At 45.6% G+C, this 27,000-nt stretch overlaps 1 protein-coding gene across 2 annotated transcripts; it reads left to right on the top strand.

Moving 5' to 3' along the window:
* On the top strand, positions 1-27,000 carry LOC120979143 (methylcrotonoyl-CoA carboxylase beta chain, mitochondrial-like). 2 transcript variants are annotated; one of them, XM_040407694.1, is made up of 12 exons: positions 2-311; positions 5,674-5,870; positions 6,484-6,662; positions 7,825-7,905; positions 8,017-8,195; positions 9,333-9,525; positions 10,487-10,578; positions 16,051-16,207; positions 16,292-16,414; positions 17,664-17,806; positions 25,666-25,747; positions 26,802-27,000. In XM_040407694.1, exons 1-12 carry the CDS (start codon positions 10-12, stop codon positions 26,883-26,885), a joined length of 1,812 nt encoding a protein of 603 aa, XP_040263628.1. In that variant the 5' UTR covers positions 2-9; the 3' UTR covers positions 26,886-27,000. The 2 variants fall into 2 exon arrangements, 1 of the variants encoding a protein (XP_040263628.1); XR_005774248.1 differs by lacking the exon at positions 26,802-27,000 and having other exon boundaries at positions 1-311; positions 16,292-16,433.

The raw sequence follows: 27,000 nt of genomic DNA, 5'->3' as shown, positions 1-27,000 counted from the left end.
TGGCGGCGAATGTGCTGCTGTGACCCGGGCGCTCGCCCTTCACTGCCAGGGCAGACTTTGCACACAGTCCTGCAGTCACAGAGGGCCACTTGGCTGATGGCAGCGCTGGGGTTACACAGACTGGGGTCCCCTGTGCTGGGCCGGTGCCAGCCTGTCCTCTGCAGCTCACAGTGCTCCCTGCTCAGTACCCAGGCTGCAGCAGGGCACAGGAGGGGGGCACAGTCCTTCCCTGTCATACCAGGGGCCATCCTGCCCATCTACAGGCATGTCTATGAAGCCAACAGCAGGAACAGTGACAGGTGCAGACACAGGTGAGCCCCCACCCTGCAACTTTTATTAGTTTTAAGCTTTTTTTTTTAAAATCTTATTCATTATAATATACAGGATAATTATAATGTATGAGCCTCCCACTGAAGTGCAATATTTAAAGAGTGCCCTCCTCCTTGAAATCCATGGCATCAGGTCATGGAAAAGCTGGGTGACCACTGATAGGAGCTCCATTCCAGCTGTCATAGGTGTCAGCACCCAGATAGAGTTGTGAGTACATTCAGGAGTCTGGAAAAGCTGGGTGACCACTGATAGGAGCTCCATTCCAGCTGTCATAGGTGTCAGCACCCAGATAGAGTTGTGAGTACATTCAGGAGTCTGGAAAAGCTGGGTGACCACTGATAGGAGCTCCATTCCAGCTGTCAGCACCCAGATAGAGTTGTGAGTACATTCAGGAGTCTGGAAAGCTGGGTGACTACATGATTGACTCATTCCCGACATGATAGCCCATCCTCAGATCCAGAGCCGTCCCTCTGATTCCTGCCACGGATCTGCGGTTTGACCCACCACTTTTCCCATGCGGAATCCGGGTCAATTTTATCTTTCTCCATAATGTGGCTTTAAAAAATTGTAGGGATTTCCTATTGAAGTCAGTGGGGCACGGTTTGTGGTTAAGTTTCCCATGAAGAACATGTGACAAAATCCTGAAAATTCTGCTGCGTGCATATAGCCCTAAGATCACCTGGCCAAGGGACAGATTTTTTTTTCTCCCCAAAGGACACAGGATTTTGCCTCAAAATTTAGATACAGTTGCAAGAAAAAGTATGTGAACCCTTTGGAATGATCTGGATTTCTGCACAAATTGGTCATAAAATGTGATCTGATCTTCATCTAAGTCACAACAATAGACAATCACAGTCTGCTTAAACTAATAACACACAAATAATTAAATGTTACCATGTTTTTATTGAACACACCATGTAAACATTCACAGAGCAGGTGGAAAAAGTATGTGAACCCTTGGATTTAATAACTGGTTGAACCTCCTTTGGCAGCAATAACTTCAACCAAACGTTTCCTGTAGTTGCAGATCAGACGTGCACAACGGTCAGGAGTAATTCTTGACCATTCCTCTTTACAGAACTGTTTCAGTTCAGCAATATTCTTGGGATGTCTGGTGTGAATCGCTTTCTTGAGGTCATGCCACAGCATCTCCATCGGGTTGAGGTCAGGACTCTGACTGGGCCACTCCAGAAGGCGTATTTTCTTCTGTTTAAGCCATTCTGTTGTTGATTTACTTCTATGCTTTGGGTCGATGTCCTGTTGCAACACCCATCTTCTGTTGAGCTTCAGCTGGTGGACAGATGGCCTTAAGTTCTCCTGCAAAATGTCTTGATAAACTTGGGAATTAATTTTTCCTTTGATGATAGCAATCCGTCCAGGCCCTGACACAGCATAGCAGCCCCAAACCATGATGCCCCCACCACCATACTTCACAGTTGGGATGAGGTTTTGATGTTGGTGTGCTATGCCTCTTTTTCTCCGCACATAGTGTTGTGTGTTTCTTCCAAACAACTCAACTTTGGTTTCCTCTGTCCAATATTTTGCCAGTACTGCTGTGGAACATCCAGGTGCTCTTGTGCAAACTGTAAACGTGCAGCAATGTTTTTTTTGGACAGCAGTGGCTTCCTCTGTGGTCTCCTCCCATGAAATCCATTCTTGTTTAGTGTTTTACGTATCGTAGATTCGCTAACAGGGATGTTGGCATATGCCAGAGACTTTTGTAAGTCTTTTGCTGACACTCTAGGATTCTTCTTCACCTCATTGAGCAGTCTGCGCTGTGCTCTTGCAGTCATCTTTACAGGACGGCCACTCCTAGGGAGAGTAGCAGCAGTGCTGAACTTTCTCCATTTATAGACAATTTGTCTTACCGTGGACTGATGAACAGCAAGGCTTTTGGAGATACTTTTATAACCCTTTCCAGCTTTATGCAAGTCAACAATTCTTAATCGTAGGTCTTCTGAGAGCTCTTTTGTGCTAGGCATCATTCACATCAGGCAATGCTTCTTGTGAAAAGCAAACCCAGAACTGGTGTGTGTTTTTATGGGGCAGGGCAGCTGTAACCAACACCTCCAATCTCCATTGTGGAAGCGCTCATCTCCATAGTCATCTGTATTGCCGTCCTCAGGACGGCGATACAGATGCCTGTGCTGCGGCAGGGGAGGGAGAGGTGTGTCCCCTCCTGTTCCTCTGATAGGCTGCCGGCCTAGTGCTGGCAGCCTATCAGAGGCCGGTGCAGGCGGCGCGATGACATCATCGCGCCGCCTGAGCCGCATAGCGAGGGACTCGGGCCGGAAGAGGTCTGCATCGCATCGCTGGAGGTATGTATAAGTGTTTTTTTTTTTTTTTATATAGGTACAATACTAGGCTGGCACATGATAAGGGGGGACTACTGGGCTGGGCTGGGCTGGCACATGATAAGGGGGGACTACTGGGCTGGGCTGGCACATGATAAGGGGGGACTACTGGGCTGGGCTGGCACATGATAAGGGGGGACTACTGGGCTGGGCTGGCACATGATAAGGGGGGACTACTGGGCTGGCACATGATAAGGGGGGACTGCTGGGCTGGCACATGATAAGGGGGGACTACTGGGCTGGGCTGGCACATGATAAGGGGGGACTACTGGGCTGGGCTGGCACATGATAAGGGGGGACTACTGGGCTGGCACATGATAAGGGGGGACTACTGGGCTGGCACATGATAAGGGGGGACTACTGGGCTGGGCTGGCACATATAGGGGGAACAACTGGGCTGGACTGGCACATGATAAGGGGGGACTACTGGGCTGGGCTGGCACATCATAAGGGGGGACTACTGGGCTGGCACATCATAAGGGGGGACTACTGGGCTGGCACATCATAAGGGGGGACTACTGGGCTGGCACATCATAAGGGGGGACTACTGGGCTGGCACATGATAAGGGGGCTACTGGCACATAAGGGGGACTACTGGGCTGGCACATGATAAGGGGGGCTACTGGCACATGATAAGGGGGACTACTGGCACATAAGGGGGGGGCTACTGGCACATGTTAAGGGGGGGGCTACTGGCACATGTTAAGGGGGGCTCTCTGGCTACTGGCACATGATATGGGGGCACTCTGGATACTGGCACATGATATGGGGGGCTCTGGCTACTGGCACATGATTGGGGGCACATCTTACTGGCAGATTATTGGGGGGCACTATAGGGGCATCTACTGAGGCTAAAAAAGAAGGGGTATTTTATATGGGGGCTCTGTATAGGGGCATTTTATACTGGGACACATGGTGGGTACTATGGGGAAGGGGGGGAGGAGCACTATGGGGTCATCTACGGGGGCACTGAGAAGGGGTATTATATTGGCACATTATGGGAACATTAGCTCAACTGGGGGCATTACAAAGGGGTATGTTTTGCACATTATAAGGAGAATTATTACTACTGGGGGGGCATTATGGTGGGCTTTATTACTCCCCCATGGTATGACCCCCCCTAGTAGCAGCACCAGCCTCTCCATGCTCTGCTATCCCTCTGCCCTTTCTCCAAATCCTTATTATGAAATCTTTCTCATTAGGATAAAACACAACATCAGCTCCGCCGAGCCCCCGACCAAGTGTGGAAGTGGCATCCGAGACCCCCAAGGGTCAAGCCAAGTAATTGTAAGTTTTTATGGGGGTTCTACAAAAGAGCTATTGTGGGGCAAAGTTCATATTCGTGTTTACAGATGTGTTTTAAAATTAATGCTTTCTCCTATTATAGACAAGTAAATAATGACGCAATGCTGTGGGGCTGGTGTGCAACTTTTTCCAGGGCTGGTTTTTATCCCCAGTCCGGGGGTTCACATACTTTCTCCACCTGCACTGTGAATGTTTACATGGTGTGTTCAATAAAAACATGGTAACATTTAATTCTTTGTGTGTTATTAGTTTCAGCAGACTGTGATTGTCTATTGTTGTGCCTTAGATGAAGATCAGATCACATTTTATGACCAATTTGTGCAGAAATCCATATCATTCCAAAGGGTTCACATACTTTTTCTTGCAACTTGTTTAAGTGACCTAAATTGCATTGCCTTTTCCCCAGGAGTCTTCCGTTCTTCCAGTAAGATTTCGGATTATCTCGGTCCTGAGTCACGAAAGGTCTTGTGTGGAACCTGTGATTGTTTGATGGAAGATCGTGTCGCCACAAAGTCACATTTAGGACTCGTGCTCCGGAATGTGTGCCGGCCGGACCTTTGCCGCAGTCCGCAATGCTTGGGCGCCGACTGTAGGGCTGCTGTATGCAGACGCAGGACCCATTCACTTGAATGGGGTCCGCGACCTGCATCCGACGGTCTGCACCGCAAAAAAGTAGTGCATGCACCTCCCGGATTGCGGACCCATTCGAGTGAATCCGTGATGTAGTGCACAGGCTGGTGCCCATATATCGCGGACCCGCTGTTTGCAGGCTGCAGTACGGGCATGGCCAGGTAACAGTCATGTGCATGAGCCCTTAATGTGACAGAAATAAAGGATCTGCAAAAAAAAGTTAGACCAACACCTCCAAAAATATGAAAAAATAGGGTGCAGCAGGTGCACGCTACCGTGGCTGCAATGTAAAGGCAAACAAGAACTACAAGTAGCAGCACACTGCCATGCTCCATCTCTGGAAGAATCCTCCCAAATCTGATGGAGAAATCAGTGCACTTTACTGTCATGTCAGGAATTACTGTTGACATGCAGTCACTCAGCTTTCCCTGACTCCTGAAAGGTAAACCTGCCGAGCCGAGCAGCCATCCATCCCTTGCTTCTTGGGCTACTTTCACACTTGCGGTAGCCTCCGGCGGAGGAACAGCCTGCCGGATCCGTGCTACTGCAAGTTCACCGTGCCGCCGGAAGACTACCGCAAGTGTGAAAGTAGCCTTAGATTCTGGTGTTAACCCCATGTGAGAATTACAGTGGGGTCATATTGGTTGTCACCCAACTTTCCCAGGCTTGTGAATGGCGAGCCTGTCTAATTGGGCAGCAGTCCATCTCTTGCTCCCAGGAATGTGGGTCGAACAGCCGGTGGTCCTACAGGTTGTCATTGATTTGTGAACCAAATCTCTATCTTGTCCTGATTGCTACAATGTATCAGTGCAGGTAAGATGCATCAGTCTGGAGTCCAGGGTGTTCACCTTACAAAGGATTTTCTAGGTGTAATTTTAGCAAAGTTGTAGGTCTGCATGGGGTTTTGGCCATGGTAAGCAAGAGCTTTTAATTCACTGACGGCAAGCAGAGATCTCCAAGATGGTGCAAAGTCTAAGCACAAATTGTATTAGAAAGTTGTAGAACTTCCTATGGCACAGTGATCCATTGTGAAGTTGTGATGTTTTTTCTCCAGATACACGGAATTACTGGAAAAGGTTAAATTGGGAGGAGGCGAGAATGCGATTCTACGGCATACCCAGAGGAACAAAAAGCTGCTGGTGCGGGAGCGGCTGAGGAGGCTCCTGGGTGATGAGACCTTCCTGGAACTATCGCCATTTGCAGGGCTTGGTCTGCCGTACGGTGACGTCCCCTCTGCCGGGTGCCTTACTGGTGAGACCCTTAGGATAGATGCATTGTGTATATGAGGATGGTGGTCACACAGGGGCACCTCCACTCCAGCGTGACCACTGCTTCATTCAATGTCTATAGGGCTGACGGAGATAACGGAGATCTGTACGCTGCTGTCCCCACTAATCCCCTAGACTTGGATGGAGCTGCAGGACCCCTAGTTCATAGACCACCTGTTTAATACTGGGGGTCCAAGTAGCAGGACCCCTCTCCTCATGGACAATCCCTATAGCAGTGATGGCTAACCTTGGCACTCCAGCTGTGGTGATACTACGACTCCCAGCATGCTCCATTTATTTCTATAGAGTTCTGAGAGCAGCCAAGCAAGGGGGGCATCTTGGGAGTTGTAGTTTTACCACAGCTGGAGTGCCAAGGTCAGCCATCACTGCCCTATAGTATCAAATGTCAATTGCAAAGATGTAAATACTCATAGACGATGTTTAAGCACATCCTCATATACTGGTTTGAAGCGCGTCGGCCATCTGCGTCTCCTGTTATGGATTTTTACTGATGAAGTCTTCAGGTTTGGATGCTGGACTCTTTTCCACTTTTACCATCATCATATGTTTTTATGGATGTTCTCTGTGTCTTGTAGGCATTGGGAAGATCTGTGGGATCTGGTGCATGTTTATTGCTAATGATGCCACGGTGAAAGGGGGCACCGCTTATCCCATATCCATCAAGAAGCAGCTGCGAGCTCAGGAGATTGCCATACAGAACAGGCTGCCCACAGTGTACTTGGTGGACAGCGGAGGCGCCTTCCTGCCTCTTCAGGTATCGCATCCAGTCTCCTCGTTCACCTGTCCCGCTCGCACAGCTGAGAGTTTGTTACAGTTGTGTTCAGTGTGAGCTAATCAGTCAGGACACTGATACATTGTAGCAAAGTACCAGAGAGCAATGTGTTTAGCTGATGTGTCGAGATCACAGACACTTGTGTAGATTTGTATAAAGAATAAAAGTTTTTTTCTTTTTTTCGGGAAAAACACAACCGATTTTTACAAGACAGGTATCATTTTAATCAGCAGGATCAACCCTACCTGATAGTATGTGTGTTTTATTAGAGTTCATCCTGCTGAGAGATCCCCTTTAGGCCTCCTGCACACGACCGTATGGCTTTTTCAGTGTTTTGCGGTCAGTTTTTCACGGATCCGTTGTTCCGTTTTTTGTTTCTGTTGTGTTTCCGTTTCTGTTCTGTTTTTCCGTATGGCATATACAGTATACAGTAATTACATAGATAAAATTGGGCTGGGCATAACATTTTCAATAGATGGTTCCGCAAAGAACGGAAACGGAAGACATACGGATGCATTTCTGTATGTGTTCCGTTTTTTTGCGGACCCATTGACTTGAATGGAGCCACGGAACGTGATTTGCGGGCAATAATAGGACATGTCCTATCTTTAAACGGAACGGAAAAACGGAAATACGGAAACGGAATGCATATGGAGTACATTCCGGTTTTTTTGCGGAACCATTGAAATGAATGGTTCCGTATACGGAACGCAAAAAACGGCCAGTAAACGGGAAAAAAAAAACGGTCGTGTGCAGGAGGCCTTAAGGGATTGTCCAGCCTTAGAGCCAACAGCCCTGGGGTCCTAACATGTGTCCCTGGACATAAAAAACCCTGACCTACCTGTGTGCGGTCTCGTTGCTGCTCTGTTCCTGCAGGATCAGCAAGCGGCTTGGTCCTGTCAATCACAGGCCTCAGCGGTCACAGCTGATTTGGGTTTCTTATGTTCAGGGGCACAAGGTAGGCCCTTCAACGCCTTAAAGCAGACAACCTCCTTTACGGATGTTTCCACGGTGCCCTGTAGGTTTTTGCAGATGCCGTCATTGTTTGAGTGCAGGTAGGTGTAGTCGTAGGTTGGCGCAGATCTTGGTACCCGATGATTGTGTATAATAGATCTGAATTCTGTGGCTTGTTTTCCGTCCACAGGCTCAGCTGTTTCCCGACAAGGAGCACGGCGGGCGGACGTTCTATAACGAAGCCATAATGTCAGCCATGAAAATACCTCAGGTACGAGCGGATTCATCATTTCCCTGTCACTGGGTGTAGATCATCCCATTTTCCAGATGACTGTACTGGAACCAGTATAATCAGATACCATACTGCTATGATGTGCTGCAGGTGGCTGTGGTGTGCGGCTCGTGTACAGCAGGGGGCGCTTACATCCCAACCATGGCAGAAGAGACAGTCATCGTAGACCGGATTGGAACTATATTTTTAGCCGGACCCCCGCTAGTTAAAGCCGCCACAGGTGAAGATGTCACTGCAGAAGACCTCGGCGGAGCAAAGCTGCACTCCAGGTAAAAGCACTTCACACCTTACAATAGTCCCTGTGGACGGATGTCACAATCTGTCTGCCCCTCCAATCCTTGTGGCCATATGGAGGCCCCCACACATGATGCGGTGGACCGCCTTAACCACAGGCAGATTTCTACCAGTTACTCCTGTGCAAGTACAGGTGCAGCCTTGTAATTAACGGTAATCCGTATGCATTTAGTGCAGCGTGTAAGGGCACCCTTAGGTGCTAGAAGTGTCGGTTCTGTTGCTGGTAGCAGCTGTGGTTTTGGCTGCAATGTAACGCCTAAACAGAAGGGGACAAAACCCGAATAATTTGTGTGGTCCTATGTAAAGAGGTATCTCACCAGCGCCACCTATTGGAAGTGGCACCCTATGAGTCAAGATCCCACTTTCCAACAAGCCTTGGGATTTGACAAGAGAATAAAGCCAAGCCAGCTATCCTTCCGAAGACGCCCATTTCGGGGTGCTAGCCCCTCATCAGTACGGAGTAGTATTTTGGCGACGTGCGATGCCTTGGAAGCGACTTAGGCAGAGTGCTGAACCTCCTTGAAGAGACCAGTCCAGTCCTGTGTGGAGTCTTCCTGGAAGTAATCCGTGGTATGGAGACTTAATGGCAACGCCAGAGAGATACCACTTTGCATATTCGTTTCCCGTGGTGCGTTGCTGCATACCTGGAGCACTTCCAGTAGGTCTTCATACAGGACTGGTCTCTTTAACCCCTTTGCTACCAGCGCCGTACATAAAGCGAAGTGCAAACATGGCGTCCGTTCGCGCCTGCAGCGGGCGTCTTGGCCGGCAGGTCTCCGCTGTTTCAAACAGCAGAGACACACGGCTAATGACTGCGACCAGCAATAATGCCGATCGCGGTCATTAAAGCCTATAGATGCCGTGATCAAGTGAGATCACGGCATCTAAAGGGTGAAAAACCCAGAAGCCCGCTCTTCCGGGCTTCTCTGCGGCCAATGAGGATGCCGGTAATTGAATTCAATGCGCTGGGTCTATCTGGAATGAGCAATTCTGTGCAAATAATGGATCTAAAAGACCCATGAAAAAACCTCCAGTATCCTAAGGGTTAAGGGGATTCAGCCCCCTGCCTAAATGTCTGTGTCGTCATGAAACCTTCTTCCTTCTCTGCCCAGAGTCAGCGGCTGTGTCGATCATTTTGCATCCACGGAGTCCGACGCCTACGACTGCGCCCGAATGATTATCTCCACCTTAAACTTTGACCCTGAGCCGGAGGACGGAGCACAGTACGAGGACCCTGCGTATAACGCTGCGGAGTTAGCCGGACTGGCGCCTCGTGATTACACTCACACTCTGGACGTTAAACTGGTGAGTTTTATCAGGAGGTTTAGGACTGCGTTCACATCTCGTTTTTCCCATCCGTTTAACGTATACAAAACCTAGGCCTCCGACTGGTGCCATTCAGTGGTATCTGTTCATCATAGAGATCCATTGTGTAAAAAACTAAAAAATAAAGTATATGTATTTTTATTTTTTTTATCGGACGGTGCAGGATACAAGAACATGTTGAGCTGCGTTTATGTTTTTATTATTTTATTTTTTTAACGTATATGTCAAACGGAGGCATAAAACATGATGTGAACCCAGCCTTATACAGATGAAAACTCCAGTCCACGTGCCTAAAAGTAACAGTTCAACCCCCTTGTAAGTGTGCGGTACAGGCGCTGTGTCTGCACCATCTTCTGTGGTTGTTGGCTGTATACACTCTGCTGCAACAGCTGGGATTGGAGATGACTCCGATCCTGGTCATTTAATGCCACTGTCAGTAGCGACCGCAGCAACGAAGTGATTAGAAGGATAGTCTGCCGTGTATAAATGCCTATTGGACCCTGCCAAGACAGGACCTAATAAGCTGCCTGTCAGTCCAGGGCCCTGAAACTACATCCTATTGCTGCTGATTCTCTGCCGGTACTTGCTGTGGTGCATTGTGGGAGATAACATGTCTACAGCGCTGTGACTGATTCCACGTAGCATCCAGTCTGCAAATCTGCTCATTATACATCTAGTAAATGTGTGCTCACTAGTGCAGCTTAAAGGGATTGTCCCATCGCAATGTATCCCCTATCCACAGGTGGGACCCATGAGGTTGAATGGAGTGGCGGACCCCACCAATCAGATGTATCCTATCTTCTACCGATAGGGGATAAGTTCTCATCGGACAGCCCCTTTAACATTAGCGTTTAGGTTGCCATGTTTCTAGAAGGCAGATTTTTAGTGTTTACATGCTATATAGTATGTTTATTATCCATTGATATTACATTCTCTGCAGATACTGAGCCGACTGGTGGATGGCAGTAAGCTGCTGGAATTCAAAGCCGACTACGGAACTACATTAGTAACCGGATTTGCTTCGGTTGAAGGGTAAGACTTTTCCTGAGTATTCTCTACACTCAGGGTGGGACTACTGAAGAGATGATAAAAGTAACAATATCATAAAAGTCCTAGAATTACAGTCAGACAGGAAACTTCTGCTACTCAATTAGTACTTTATTCTTCACCATAGTAAAGAATGTTAGTTATTATATTCTTGTACATAGGAGGCAGTATTATAGTAGTTATATTCTTGTACATAGGAGGCAGTATTATAGTAGTTATATTCTTGTACATAGAAGCAGTATTATAGTAGTTATATTCTTGTACATAGAAGCAGTATTATAGTAGTTATATTCTTGTACATAGGAGTAGTATTATATTAGTTATATTCTTGTACATAGGAGTAGTATTATATTAGTTATATTCTTGTACATAGGAGCAGTATTATAGTAGTTATATTCTTGTACATAGGAGGCAGTATTATAGTAGTTATATTCTTGTACATAGGAGGCAGTATTATAGTAGTTATATTCTTGTACATAGAAGCAGTATTATAGTAGTTATATTCTTGTACATAGAAGCAGTATTATAGTAGTTATATTCTTGTACATAGGAGGAAGTATTATAGCAGTTATATTCTTGTACATAGGAGGCAGTATTATATTAGTTATATTCTTGTACATAGGAGTAGTATTATATTAGTTATATTCTTGTACATAGGAGCAGTATTATAGTAGTTATATTCTTGTACATAGGAGGCAGTATTATAGTAGTTATATTCTTGTACATAGGAGGCAGTATTATAGTAGTTATATTCTTGTACATAGGAGCAGTATTATATTAGTTATATTCTTGTACATAGGAGTAGTATTATAGTAGTTATATTCTTGTACATAGGAGGCAGTATTATAGTAGTTATATTCTTGTACATAGGAGCAGTATTATAGCAGTTATATTCTTGTACATAGGAGCAGTATTATAGTAGTTATATTCTTGTACATAGGAGGCAGTATTATAGTAGTTATATTCTTGTATATAGGAGCAGTATTATAGTAGTTATATTCTTGTACATAGGGGCAGTATTATAGTAGTTATATTCTTGTACATAGGGGCAGTATTATAGTAGTTATATTCTTGTACATAGGGGCAGTATTATAGTAGTTATATTCTTGTACATAGGGGCAGTATTATAGTAGTTATATTCTTGTACATAGGAGCAGTATTATAGTAGTTATATTCTTGTACATAGGAGCAGTATTATAGTAGTTATATTCTTGTACATAGGAGGCAGTATTATAGTAGTTATATTCTTGTACATAGGAGCAGTATTATAGTAGTTATATTCTTGTACATAGGAGGCAGTATTATAGTAGTTATATTCTTGTATATAGGAGCAGTATTATAGTAGTTATATTCTTGTACATAGGAGCAGTATTATAGTAGTTATATTCTTGTATATAGGAGCAGTATTATAGTAGTTATATTCTTGTACATAGGGGCAGTATTATAGTAGTTATATTCTTGTACATAGGAGCAGTATTATAGTAGTTATATTCTTGTACATAGGAGCAGTATTATAGTAGTTATATTCTTGTACATAGGAGCAGTATTATAGTAGTTATATTCTTGTACATAGGAGCAGTATTATAGTAGTTATATTCTTGTACATAGGAGGCAGTATTATAGTAGTTATATTCTTGTACATAGGAGGCAGTATTATAGTAGTTATATTCTTGTACATAGGAGCAGTATTATAGCAGTTATATTCTTGTACATAGGAGCAGTATTATAGTAGTTATATTCTTGTATATAGGAGCAGTATTATAGTAGTTATATTCTTGTACATAGGGGCAGTATTTAGTAGTTATATTCTTGTACATAGGAGCAGTATTATAGTAGTTATATTCTTGTACATAGGAGCAGTATTATAGTAGTTATATTCTTGTACATAGGAGCAGTATTATAGTAGTTATATTCTTGTACATAGGAGGCAGTATTATAGTAGTTATATTCTTGTATATAGGAGCAGTATTATAGTAGTTATATTCTTGTACATAGGAGCAGTATTATAGTAGTTATATTCTTGTATATAGGAGCAGTATTATAGTAGTTATATTCTTGTACATAGGAGCAGTATTATAGTAGTTATATTCTTGTACATAGGAGGCAGTATTATAGCAGTTATATTCTTGTACATAGGAGCAGTATTATAGTAGTTATAGTCTTGTACATAGGAGCAGTATTATAGTAGTTATATTCTTGTACATAGGAGCAGTATTATAGTAGTTATATTCTTGTACATAGGAGGCAGTATTATAGTAGTTATTATCTTGTACATAGGAGCAGTATTATAGTAGTTATATTCTTGTACATAGGAGGCAGTATTATAGTAGTTATATTCTTGTACATAGGAGCAGTATTATAGTAGTTATATTCTTGTACATAGGAGCAGTATTATAGTAGTTATATTCTTGTATATAGGAGCAGTATTATAGTAGTTATATTCTTGTACATAGGAGCAGTATTATAGTAGTTATATTCTTGTACATAGGAGGCAGTATTATAGCAGTTATATTCTTGTACATAGGAGCAGTATTATAGTAGTTATAGTCTTGTACATAGGAGCAGTATTATAGTAGTTATATTCTTGTACATAGGAGCAGTATTATAGTAGTTATATTCTTGTACATAGGAGGCAGTATTATAGTAGTTATTATCTTGTACATAGGAGCAGTATTATAGTAGTTATATTCTTGTACATAGGAGGCAGTATTATAGTAGTTATATTCTTGTACATAGGAGCAGTATTATAGTAGTTATATTCTTGTACATAGGAGCAGTATTATAGTAGTTATATTCTTGCACATAGGAGGCAGTATTATAGTAGTTATATTCTTGTACATAGGAGCAGTATTATAGTAGTTATATTCTTGTACATAGGAGGCAGTATTATAGTAGTTATATTCTTGTACATAGGAGGCAGTATTATAGTAGTTATATTCTTGTACATAGGAGGCAGTATTATAGTAGTTATATTCTTGTACATAGGAGCAGTATTATAGTAGTTATATTCTTGTACATAGGAGCAGTATTATAGTAGTTATATTCTTGTACATAGGAGCAGTATTATAGTAGTTATATTCTTGTACATAGGAGCAGTATTATAGTAGTTATATTCTTGTACATAGGAGCAGTATTATAGTAGTTATATTCTTGTACATAGGAGCAGTATTATAGTAGTTATATTCTTGTACATAGGAGCAGTATTATAGTAGTTATATTCTTGTACATAGGAGGCAGTATTATAGTAGTTATATTCTTGTACATAGGAGCAGTATTATAGTAGTTATATTCTTGTACACAGGAGGCAGTATTATAGTAGTTATATTCTTGTATATAGGAGGCAGTATTATAGTAGTTATATTCTTGTACATAGGAGCAGTATTATAGTAGTTATATTCTTGTACATAGGATCAGTATTATAGTAGTTATATTCTTGTACATAGGAGGCAGTATTATAGTAGTTATATTCTTGTACATAGGAGGCAGTATTATAGTAGTTATATTCTTGTACATAGGAGGCAGTATTATAGTAGTTATATTCTTGTACATAGAAGCAGTATTATAGTAGTTATATTCTTGTACATAGAAGCAGTATTATAGTAGTTATATTCTTGTACATAGGAGTAGTATTATATTAGTTATATTCTTGTACATAGGAGTAGTATTATATTAGTTATATTCTTGTACATAGGAGCAGTATTATAGTAGTTATATTCTTGTACATAGGAGGCAGTATTATAGTAGTTATATTCTTGTACATAGGAGGCAGTATTATAGTAGTTATATTCTTGTACATAGGAGCAGTATTATATTAGTTATATTCTTGTACATAGGAGTAGTATTATAGTAGTTATATTCTTGTACATAGGAGGCAGTATTATAGTAGTTATATTCTTGTACATAGGAGCAGTATTATAGCAGTTATATTCTTGTACATAGGAGCAGTATTATAGTAGTTATATTCTTGTACATAGGAGGCAGTATTATAGTAGTTATATTCTTGTATATAGGAGCAGTATTATAGTAGTTATATTCTTGTACATAGGGGCAGTATTATAGTAGTTATATTCTTGTATATAGGAGCAGTATTATAGTAGTTATATTCTTGTACATAGGGGCAGTATTATAGTAGTTATATTCTTGTACATAGGAGCAGTATTATAGTAGTTATATTCTTGTACATAGGAGCAGTATTATAGTAGTTATATTCTTGTACATAGGAGGCAGTATTATAGTAGTTATATTCTTGTACATAGGAGCAGTATTATAGTAGTTATATTCTTGTACATAGGAGGCAGTATTATAGTAGTTATATTCTTGTATATAGGAGCAGTATTATAGTAGTTATATTCTTGTACATAGGAGCAGTATTATAGTAGTTATATTCTTGTATATAGGAGCAGTATTATAGTAGTTATATTCTTGTACATAGGGGCAGTATTATAGTAGTTATATTCTTGTACATAGGAGCAGTATTATAGTAGTTATATTCTTGTACATAGGAGCAGTATTATAGTAGTTATATTCTTGTACATAGGAGCAGTATTATAGTAGTTATATTCTTGTACATAGGAGCAGTATTATAGTAGTTATATTCTTGTACATAGGAGGCAGTATTATAGTAGTTATATTCTTGTACATAGGAGGCAGTATTATAGTAGTTATATTCTTGTACATAGGAGCAGTATTATAGCAGTTATATTCTTGTACATAGGAGCAGTATTATAGTAGTTATATTCTTGTATATAGGAGCAGTATTATAGTAGTTATATTCTTGTACATAGGGGCAGTATTTAGTAGTTATATTCTTGTACATAGGAGCAGTATTATAGTAGTTATATTCTTGTACATAGGAGCAGTATTATAGTAGTTATATTCTTGTACATAGGAGCAGTATTATAGTAGTTATATTCTTGTATATAGGAGCAGTATTATAGTAGTTATATTCTTGTACATAGGAGCAGTATTATAGTAGTTATATTCTTGTACATAGGAGGCAGTATTATAGTAGTTATATTCTTGTACATAGGAGCAGTATTATAGTAGTTATATTCTTGTACATAGGAGCAGTATTATAGTAGTTATATTCTTGTACATAGGAGGCAGTATTATAGTAGTTATATTCTTGTACATAGGAGCAGTATTATAGTAGTTATATTCTTGTACACAGGAGGCAGTATTATAGTAGTTATATTCTTGTATATAGGAGGCAGTATTATAGTAGTTATATTCTTGTACATAGGAGCAGTATTATAGTAGTTATATTCTTGTACATAGGATCAGTATTATAGTAGTTATATTCTTGTACATAGGAGCAGTATTATAGTAGTTATATTCATGTACATATGAGGCAGTATTATATTTTGGTACATAGGGGGTAGTAATCTAGTAATTATAAGCTTGGTGTTTGTCATATAAATATATATATATTCTGCATTGTTTTGTTTTCCTTTTCAGTAATTTGGTTGGAGTTGTCGCTAGCAATGGAGACCTGACCCATGACGCGTCTCTAAAAGGAAGCCATTTTGTGCAAATCTGTAACCAGCGCAATATTCCTTTGCTGTTTCTTCAGAACACAACTTCTCAGGATCACTTACCTTCAAGTGTATCAAAGGTAAAGTCTTAGGTTGACACGGCTGAGAATTCCTCCAGAGAGTTACCATAGTAAAAAAAAAAAAAATAACCATTTGTTTTCCAGGCAGAACTGCTTTCAAACAGATTAAAAGCTCAGGCCTCAATGATCGCTGCTGTAGCTTGTGCCACAGTGCCGAAAATGACGGTGGTGATTGGTGGCTGCCATGGAGGAGAGAGCTTTGCCATGGTATGGAAAACCGCCGGGGGTAATAATCCTGTCTTTACAGTTATCTTTTCTCTTTTACTCTGCCATGTTTGGGACCCGATAGGTGCCAGATTATCAGTGATTCTGGATTATTGCACGATCACAGGAATGCTCGTATTCCTACAGACCCTTCAGGAAATAATCTGCTACAGCAGGGTCTCTATCAGAGAAAGTGTCTATTAGTTATCTCAATCTTCTCCACAATATGTTTGCGATTCTGCAACGGAAAGAACTGATGGATTATGAGGCTGGATTATCAAATGCTGGATTAAAATGTCACTATTTTCTTTTATATATAATATTGGTTGATATTAGGCAGCTGCTAAGCTTCACACACCGTACTGTCCTCCCTGCAGAAACCAGTAAAGACTATGCCCTTCCCTGTAAGTAAAGCTGGTAACTGCCGACATAAACGCCAGCTGTCTTCTCCATGCCCCCATATGCATGCTTGGCCTTGTCGAGGATGCATGTGTTTTGAATGGAAGTGTGTAGTGAGCCTCTGCCATACACGTCTTATCTTACTGAGAACAAAAGGATTGAGCATTTTGAAATCCAACATACCCGACCCTTCTCTACCTCAACATCGGTCATAGGAGGAGAGCTGGAAGGCCTCCATACACCTTAGATGGTTGGCCGAGATGTACGTCTGTGGGTATGGCCAGCTTTAGTTAGTCAGTGTTCAATGATTTTCCTCAAAAACCTCCACTACCCTTGTCTATAAATTGTCTGGTATTCAATTGAGTGAGCTGCAGTACCAGGCAAAGCCATGGATGAGAGTGGCGCTGTCTGCAATGCACGGGCACCGACCGCGTGCCCGCCGCCTGCGGATGTGGACCCATTCACTTGAATGGGATCCATCCTCCGCATCTCAAAAAAAAAGTACTGCATGCACTACTTTTTTTTCTGTGCAGAGACACAAACAAAAACCCCACAGAAGCGCTCCGTAGTGCCTCTGTTCCGCGCCACACCGTATCTTCCGGATTGCGGACCCAATCAAGTGAATGGGTCCATATCCATGATACGGTGCCCATATATTGCGGGACGCAATACGGGAACGGACATGCTACGGTCGTGTGCATAAGGCCTTTCTGTGAGAAATTAGACTTTTTTTTTTTTCTCATATTGTACAATCCTTTTAAAAATGCCTCCACTAGGAAATGTCAGATCATGTACTGTGACCACCTGTTGCCTTTAGTTTGATAACCCAATTTTTTTATTATTTTTTTTTAAGTGCGGGAGATCATATGAACCAAATTTTTTGTTCCTGTGGCCGAATGCAAGAATTGGTCTGGTGGACGCAGCCAGGTTTTCATGGAGCGATCAGAAGGATGAAGGTTGGACGGATGAGACAGAATTCAGAGCTCAGCTGAGCCGGTACGAGGTTTGGTGACGTCACGTATCTCTGCTCAGGGCAACCAATCGCACTTCAGCTCTTACTCCATTCCTGATTATTACAAATGAAAGCAGAAATCCGGTTATGTCGTATTAATACTTTAGGAAAAATCTTTAATCCGGCGTTAATTGGACCTGACAGGTAGCGGATTAGGAGATGGATTTATTCAGATGGTCATAGAAGACTATGTAAAAGTCTTAGGGCTCTTTTACACGAGCGGATGCCGTGCGTGAAAGAGAGCTGAGCCCCGCTCCAGACAGCAGAGACACAGAGCATTAACACGACTGATCATGCTCCGTGCCTCTCTAACTTTTTTACTACAAAATCACAGTGAGATACAGTTGTCACCATGATTTTGTAGCAAAAAGATCACAGAGAGGCACGGAGCATGATCAGTCGTGTTAATGCTCTGTGTCTCTGCTGTCCGGAGCGGGGCTTGGCACTCTTTCACGCAGCAGATTCCACGCACGGCATCCTTAGGCCTCTTTCACACTGGCGAGATTTTCGCGCGGGTGCAATGCATGAGGTGAACGCATTGCACCCGCACTGAATCCGGACCCATTCATTTCTATGGGGCTGTGCACATGAGCAGTGATTTTCACGCATCACTTTTGCGTTACGTGAAAATCGCAGCATGCTCCTCTTTGTGCGTTTTTCACGCATAGAAGTGAATGGGGCTGCGTGAAAACCGCAAGCAAGTGCGGATGCGGTGCGATTTTCGCGCACGGTTGCTAGGAGACGATCGGGATGGAGACCCAATCATTATTATTTTCCCTTATACCATGGTTATAAGGGAAAATAATAGCATTCTGAATACATAGTACAATAGCACTGGAGGGGTTAAAAAAAATAATTATTATTTCTCGTGCATGGCATTGGGGGACACAGCACCATGGGTATATGCCCAGCTGCCACTAGGAGGCTGACACTAGAAACAAAAAAGTGTTGGCTCCGCCCAGGTGGGCTATACCCCTCTGCAAGAGCCGAGATACACCAGTCTAGTTCTAGTGTCCGTAGGAGGCAGACATGACCTGTTTTTGCAGGTCATCCTGCTAATTTTATTTTTTATTTTTTCTCTTTTTTTCTACAGGTTTCTTCCTGATGCAGGGGTGGCTCCATCGTGTTTCACTTTAGTTGCCCCCCTGCGGGCGCGTACTCAGGTACCCGGCAGCCACCCAGTCCCCACTTATCTGCTTCCGCAGAGGAATTCCGGCGGACCCACGGCTCCCGTGTTGAGTCCGCCGAGGGGGTGGTCATTGCTGCGCCTGAAAACGTCGGAAGGTGAGTATGACAGTACTGTACTCCCCCTCCCCCCACCTATCCCAGGCCATAGGTAACCTTGCCAGCCTCTCCCAATCCCTAGCGCAGTCCTTGGACCGCTTGCCCGCTCAGATTGCGGCCGCCTCGGGCAGGGACCCCCCCGCCGGGGAAGTCCGTTCCCGCTCTGGTACGAGGTCCAGCAAGCGACCTCGCACAGCCTCGGCCGGGTCCCATTCTTCCTCAGCTACCCCGGATCACTCCCCGGTTAGGTCTGAGTCGGGCGAAATTTCTTCTTCAGCCGCTTCCGCCGTTCCTGGGGACTCCTCCGCTTCTGATTCTGAATCATAGCGGTGCTCGGCGATGTCTGCGGCCATTCAGGACCTCATCAAAGCCGTCCGTGACGCGCTCCATGTGCAGGACGTTCCCTCCTCCTCCCTGGAGTCGGTGTCCTTCCGCCGGGCTAGACGTTCCACTGTGGTCTTCCCGAATCACGAGGATCTGGACGCGCTTCTGGCTAAGGAGTGGCGTCATCCTGATCGGCGCCTTCATCTTACCAAGGCCTCTGACGTCCCCTATCCTTTTTCTGAGGAATCTGTCAATACCTGGACGGTTCCTCCTCAGGTAGACCCTCAGGTTGCCCGCCTGGCGAAGGCTACTACCCTTCCCCTGGCTGACAAACGGGTCGACTCTTTGGCCAAGTCTGTTTTCATCGCAGCGGGTGCCGCCATCCGCCCTGCATTTGCCACCTCCTGGGTGGCTAAGGCCTGCGCTATCTGGGCAAAACAGCTTGTTCGCGCCTTACCCCCAGACTCTGATCAAGGGGAACTGGCAGTGCTTGCCTCTCAAATTTACCAGGCGTCCAAATTTCTTTGCGATGCCTCTATGGAATCGGCCCGCCGATCCGGCCGTGCGGCCACTAACTCTGTGGCCATTCGCCGCACCATCTGGCTTCGTTCTTGGGCGGCAGATTCCGCCTCCAAGAAGGCTCTGATTTCCCTTCCCTTTCTCGGTGGGAAGCTCTTTGGGAAGCGTCTGGAGGAGCTCATCTCGGAGGCCACTGGCGGTAAGAGCTCTCTTCTACCCCAGAATCAGCCTCGCCGCCGTCGCTTTCCTGGGTCGTCCTCTCGGGCGCAGTCCTTTCGGGCCCCCCCTGCCCGATCTGACAAGAAGTCCTCCAGGCCTTCCTTTAAGGCCAAGCCCTCCTGGCATGCCAAGCCCAAACCTGCTCGCCCCCAGTCCACTAAACCTCCTTCCGCATGACTCTGTCAAGGTGGGAGGGCGTCTACTCGCCTTTCAGGACGTCTGGCGAGCAAGTGTAGAAGACGCTTGGGTTCTGGAGGTAGTCTCCTCCGGATACAGGATCGAATTTTCCGATCTTCCGCCGGGACGGTTCTTCCTGACGTCGCCCCCCAGGTCCCCCTCCAGGGCAGAAGATTTTTTTCAGGCCATTCGTTCCCTTCGCTCTCTAGGGGTCATCGTTCCGGTTCCAGAATCAGAACGCTTTCGGGGGTTCTATTCGAATCTGTTCACGGTTCCCAAAAAGGACGGTTCGCTCCGTCCTATCCTGGACCTGAAGGCGCTGAATCACTTTGTCCGGGTCCGTCACTTTCGTATGGAATCCCTCCGGTCGGTGATCGCCTCCTTGGAGTCGGAAGAGTTCCTGTCGTCCATCGACATTCAGGACGCCTATCTCCACGTCCCCATTGCCCTCTCCCACCAAAGGTTCCTTCGCTTCGCGGTAGGTTCTCTTCATTTCCAATTCGTAGCCCTGCCCTTCGGCCTGGCCTCTGCTCCGAGGGTCTTCACCAAGGTGTTGGCGCCTCTCATGGCCCTTCTACGTGCCAGGGGGGTCGCCTTGGTACCTTACCTGGACGACCTTCTGGTTCGGGCCCCGTCGTTGGAGGACAACCTGTCCAGCCTGCACATCACCCTCTCAGCTCTTGCTTAGTTCGGGTGGCTCGTCAACCACTCCAAGTCCTCCCTCGTCCCATGCCAGAGGATGCCCTTCCTGGGCATGATTTTCGACACTCGCCTCGGCGGGTGTTTCTCCCCCCAGAGAAGATTGCCTCCCTTCAGGCGGGGGTGACGCTTCTCCGCGGCCCATCCACCTTGACTATCAGGACGTGTATGCGCGTCCTGGGGAGGATGGTGGCTTCCTTCGAAGCCATTCCCTATTCCCAATTCCACTCCCGGGACCTTCAGTTGTTTCTCCTATCCAGGTGGGACAAGTCCCAGGCAGGTCTCGATCGCCTGGTTCGTCTCCCTCTCCAGCTTCGCCAGGACCTCTCCTGGTGGCTGCTTCCTCGGACGGTGTCCCTGGGCCGTTCCTTTCTTCCCCCCAGTTGGCGGGTGATCACGACGGACGCCAGCCTCTCGGGTTGGGTTGCAGTCATCGACTCTCTCACAGTCCAGGGTCTTTGGTCTGCTCAGGAGTCCTCCCTGCAGATAAATGTGCTCGAGCTCAGGGCAATTTTCCTGGCACTGTCTCACTGGACCCCACGTCTTCGCGGTCTCCCGGTCCGGGTCCAAACAGACAATTCCACCGCCGTGGCTTATCTGAACCACCAAGGGGGCACCAGGAGCGTGATGGCCTTGCAGGAAGCCTCCCATATCCTGCGCTGGGCGGAGACCCACGTTCCCGTCCTCTCCGCGGTACACATTCCCGGGGTCGACAATTGGGCGGCAGACTACCTCAGTCGTCAGCTAGTCGACCCGGGCGAATGGTCTCTACACCCAGAGGTGTTCCTCCAACTTTGTCACCGATGGGGAACTCCGGACGTGGATCTTTTCGCGTCACGTCTCAACCACAGGATCCCGCGCTATGTCGCGCGGTCCAGAGACCCTCAGGCCTTCGCGGTAGACGCCCTAGTTCTGCCTTGGTCTCAGTTCAACCTTCTGTACCTGTTCCCCCCTATTCCCCTCCTGTCCCGAGTGCTCAAGCGTCTCAAGGCAGCCCGGGTTTCAGCAATCCTGGTGGCTCCGGATTGGCCCCGCAGGGCGTGGTACGCAGATCTAGTGTTTCTGCTCGCCGACGTTCCGTGGCGACTACCTCTGCGCCACGATCTCCTTTCTCAGGGCCCTCTGTACCACCCGAATTTACCTCAGCTTCGTTTGACGGCGTGGCCGTTGAGACCGCGGTCTTGAAGTCCCGTGGCCTCTCGGATTCTGTCATTAAGACGATGCTTCACGCTCGCAAACCCCAGTCAGCCCGTATTTACTACCGGACCTGGAGAGCGTATTTTGCCTGGTGCGAGTCTGGGCGTTTCCGCCCTCTCCATTTCTCCGTCCCTAACGTTCTGGCCTTCCTTCAGGCCGGTTTTGACAAGGGTCTTCGCCTTGCTTCTCTCAGAGGACAGATTTCGGCCCTCTCAGTCCTTTTCCAACGTCCCGTGGCCTCGCGGGCTCAGGTTAGGTTAGGACTTTTCTACAGGGTGTCGCTCGCCGAGCCCCTCCCTTTCGTTTTCCGGTGGAGCCGTGGGACCTGAATCTCGTCCTTGACACCCTTCAGTCTTCTCCCTTCGAGCCTTTGGCAGAGATATCTCTGTCGTTTGCCTCGTTCAAGGTGGCCTTCTTAGTGGCAGTCACCTCCATCCGCCGGGTTTCCGAACTGGCGGCGCTTTCTTGCCGTTCGCCTTTCCTGGTTTTCCATCAGGACAAGGTGGTGTTGCGTCCCGTTCCCTCTTTTCTTCCAAAGGTGGTTTCGTCTTTTCATATCAATGAAGAGATCGTCCTTCCCTCTTTCTGCCCTAATCCTTCTCACCCTAGGGAGAAATCCCTCCATTGCCTTGATGTTGTTCGGGCCCTTCGCCTCACGGAGCCCTTCCGTCGTTCGGATTCCCTTTTCGTGGTCCCGGCGGGTCCTCGTAGGGGTTTGCCTGCCTCCAAGGCCACCATCTCTCGCTGGGTTCGGTCGGCTGTCAAGGAGGCCTATATCGCAAAGGGCCGTGCTCCCCCTTCCAGGTTGACCGCTCATTCGACTAGGGCAGTTGGGGCTTCCCAGGTCTGCCGGGCCGCCACCTGGGCGTCAGTTCACACTTTCTCTAAGTTTTACCACATTCATTCTCTGGCTTCCGCTGACGCTAGCCTGGGGCGCAAGGTTCTGCAAGCAGCTGTGCTGTAGATTGGCGACATGGCGTTCTTCTTCCCTCCCTCAGGGACTGCTTTGGGACGTCCCATGGTGCTGTGTCCCCCAATGCCATGCACGAGAAAAATAGATTTTTTGTACTCACCTTAAAATCCTTTTCTCGTAGTAGGCATTGGGGGACACAGATCCCGCCCATTTTCTTATTGAGTTTCTTCTTGTTGTGGTCCCGGCGATTTGTGGTCGTTGGGTTCCCCAGTTGAAGACTTGTTGGCGTTCAGTTTCTGTTTGTTCAGGTGTGTGGCGTTCCTACTGCTTTTGTACCGACTGGTGTATCTCGGCTCTTGCAGAGGGGTATAGCCCACCTGGGCGGAGCCAACACTTTTTTGTTTCTAGTGTCAGCCTCCTAGTGGCAGCTGGGCATATACCCATGGTGCTGTGTCCCCCACTGCCTACTACGAGAAAAGGATTTTACGGTGAGTACAAAAAATCCATTTTTAACTCACCTTAATCCACTTGTTCGCGCAGCCGGCATCTCTTCTGTCTTCTTCTTTGAGGAAAAGGACCTTTGATGACGTCACTGCACTCTTCACATGGTCCGTCACATGATCCATCACCATGTTAAAAGATCATGTGATGAGCGTAGTGACGTCATCAAAGGTCCAAATCCTCACAGAAGAAGGCAGAAGAGATGCCGGCTGCGCGAACAAGTGGATTAAGGGGAGTTTAATTTTTTTAATTTTTTTTTTAACCCCTCCAGCCCTATTATACTATGCATTTTGTATTCAGAATGCTATTAATTTCCCTTATAACCATGTTATAAGGGGAAACAAATAATACAATCTACACAACCTTGAACCCAAACCTGAACTTCTGTGAAGAAGTTCGGGTCTGGGTACCACATTCAGTTTTTTATCGCGCGCGTGCAAAACACATTGCACCCGCGTGATAAAAACTGAACAACGGAACGCAATCGCAGTCAAAACTGACTGCAATTGGGTACCTACTCGCGCGGGTTTGCCGCGCTTGTGTGAAAGAGGCCTTAAGGGTAAGGGACTTTCTGGAGTGGAGGGGAGTTCCACTGTAGATGGATAGTTAAAATCCGATTCACTGGGACCAGAGGGTTGCCCGATAATCAAATATTCTGGATTAGCAGGACATCTCAAAGTGCACAGTATGCCACTAGTCGTGTGCTTCTGATCCAATGCAATCCACCATGATATTCCAGTTCTGGATTATCAGACTATATACATTACCTGATGCAGCATTAAAGGATTTTCATCATATTTTTGTATAATAGATTACACTTGAAGGGGTGGTCCATAATCAGAATAAGGAGCTTGTCCACAGCTGTGTTTGGTATTCACTTGTATGGGGTTGAGCTGCAATACCATCCACAGCCATGGACAAGAGGGGCGCTGTTTCTCTTTAAAAGCAGACTTTTTTCAATTCTTTGGTTGTCAGAAGTTACTGCCGACACCATCTTTGGCAGTTGCCAATGCAGCTACAAGAAATCACTAGGGTTTAATTGCATTCTGCTGTTTTAAAGGATAAGTTGTCGATATCAGATTAGCAGGGGTCTAACTCCTGACACCCCTACCAATCAGTTGTTTGAAACAGGCTCCATTTAAAGGGATACTCCCACCTGAGATATTGATGGCACATCGCTAGGATATGCTATCAATGCCATATAGGTGCAGGTCCCACTTCTATGTCCCGAATGGGTCCCCAAAGTGAACACAGAGCAGCTGCGCAGTCGCCGCCACCTTCCATTCACTGCTTTGGGAGTTGCAAAAATTGCCAAGCACTGACTGAACTATTCCTGGCATAACTGAGAGGTAGCCGCTCTCGCACTGGGTGCTCTTTTTTTTTTTCCACTGCTGTGGGACTTTTGAAAATAGCCAACTGTGCTCGCTCAGCTGCGGTATTCCCAGATCTCCCATAGTGATGAAAGGAGAGCCATGCTGCACATGCGCTCTCCTGCACTTCAGGGGCCTAGTGATTTAGATAGGTGGGACCTGCACCTATCTGACATCGATGACATAGGCTAGCGTTAGTGCTGCAGTACCACCCATGGCCACTACACCGTGTACGGCGCTGCCACGTTTTGTTGCATGTTGCTGACCTTTATCTGATATTTCCTTAAAGATTATTTAAAGAAACACTGCTCTAAAAATATCAGTAATAATTCATGTATTGACTCATTATTAAGGGGTTGTCAGGGAATGCATCATTTCTAACAGGTGCCCTCAGCCTGCCTCCCTTACTGTAAGGATCGTACTTACCTCCTGCGTCTCCATCTTCCGGTCCAGGGTTTGTTTTCTTACTCCCCAGCACGGGCAGGATCATCTGAAGAGAATCCAGGTGACCATGCCGGGGGAAGAGATCAAACCCTGGACCGGAAGATGGAGACGCAGAGGATCAGGGCGGCGGGGGCAGGCTGCGGGCACCTGTTAGAAATGATCCGTTTCTGGTCAACCCCCTTTAAATTTCTCTTAGACTGAAGGAGGAAAGTTCAGCGTTTTACTCATCGGCCAGGCTCTGGGATGATGGCGTGATCTTACCTCAGGACACCAGACGGGTGAGTATTTGCATTAAAAAAATGTATGTTTAGGGCTTGTCCACCCTCGCAGCCATGTTATGGCACCAATACTTACCTACTGCATATCTGCATCCCCTCTGGTTTGAATGCTGTGTCTATTTGATGTAAATCTCCCCGACATCAGAATTCCTAACAGAACGTGGAACAATGTTGTCATTGGAATCAGCAGCGCAGCCTCAGGCTCTGGGCCTGTACCCTCCAGCGATCATTGCTCAGCATAGAAATAAAAGAACATGAAGCAGTTTTTACAATTTTTTTTTTTTTTTATGGTGCTTTTATTTTAAAAGGGAATCTGTCAGCACCAAATAGGGGAGAGCAGGACAAATATGGCTTTTGTGGAATTATCAGGAGTAAGATAAGTCTGATGCTTTATTTTTATTTTTTTTGCCAGATTTTGCTCCTGCAAGTGTCCAGGAGGTGGCGCCACACTATGAAGTGCACTCTGCTCTTTGCTTTGATCCGTTTTACCGTCCTCTCCTGGTCGGATGCTACAGTTGACACTTAGTGGGAAGCAGCTCAATGTAGAGAACATTTCACAGTGACGCTTTGCCGCCTGGGCACTTGCAGGAGCAGAATAAAAAGTCAAATTCAGCCTACGGCTACATGCACACGACCGTGCTGTTTTTTGCGGTCCGCAAAAAATGGAAGCCGCCCGTGTGCCTTCCGCAATTTGCGGAATGGAACGGGCGGCCCATTGTAGACATGCCTATTGTCCGCAAAACGGACAAGAATAGGACATGCTATTTTTTTTTTTTTTTTTGCGGGACCTCGGAACGGTGCAACGGTGGTGGACAGCATACGGAGTGCTGTCCACATCTTTTGCGGCCCCATTGAAGTGAATGGATCCGCATCCGAGCCGCAAAAACGGCTGCTCGGATGCGGACCCAAACAACTGCCGTGTGCATGAGGCCTAACTCCTGATGATATAAACTTCACAGAAATCGCGTTTCTCCTGCCCCTTTCGGTGCAGGTTAGCAGCATGGTCAGAACTGCTGACAAGGAACGGTTTGATTGATTTTGCTTTCTCTTTTAGGTCGTAGGCAAGTGCTTAAAAATCATTCGCCAGCAAAATTATGAACGAGTCACTTTCCATAGATCTCCGCTGCTGAGGATGTAACGAGTGCATTGTAGAAAAAAAAGATACCTTTAAACATGTAAATATTTTAACAGAATCTTTATAAATTCCATTGTGCCTTTTTTTTTTTGTATAATAAATTAAAATATAACAGGAA

Source organism: Bufo bufo, chromosome 9 (genome assembly GCF_905171765.1).
Source record: "Bufo bufo chromosome 9, aBufBuf1.1, whole genome shotgun sequence".
NCBI classification, from domain to species: Eukaryota; Metazoa; Chordata; class Amphibia; order Anura; family Bufonidae; genus Bufo; species Bufo bufo.
This window is presented reverse-complemented; position numbering and strand designations above follow the sequence as displayed.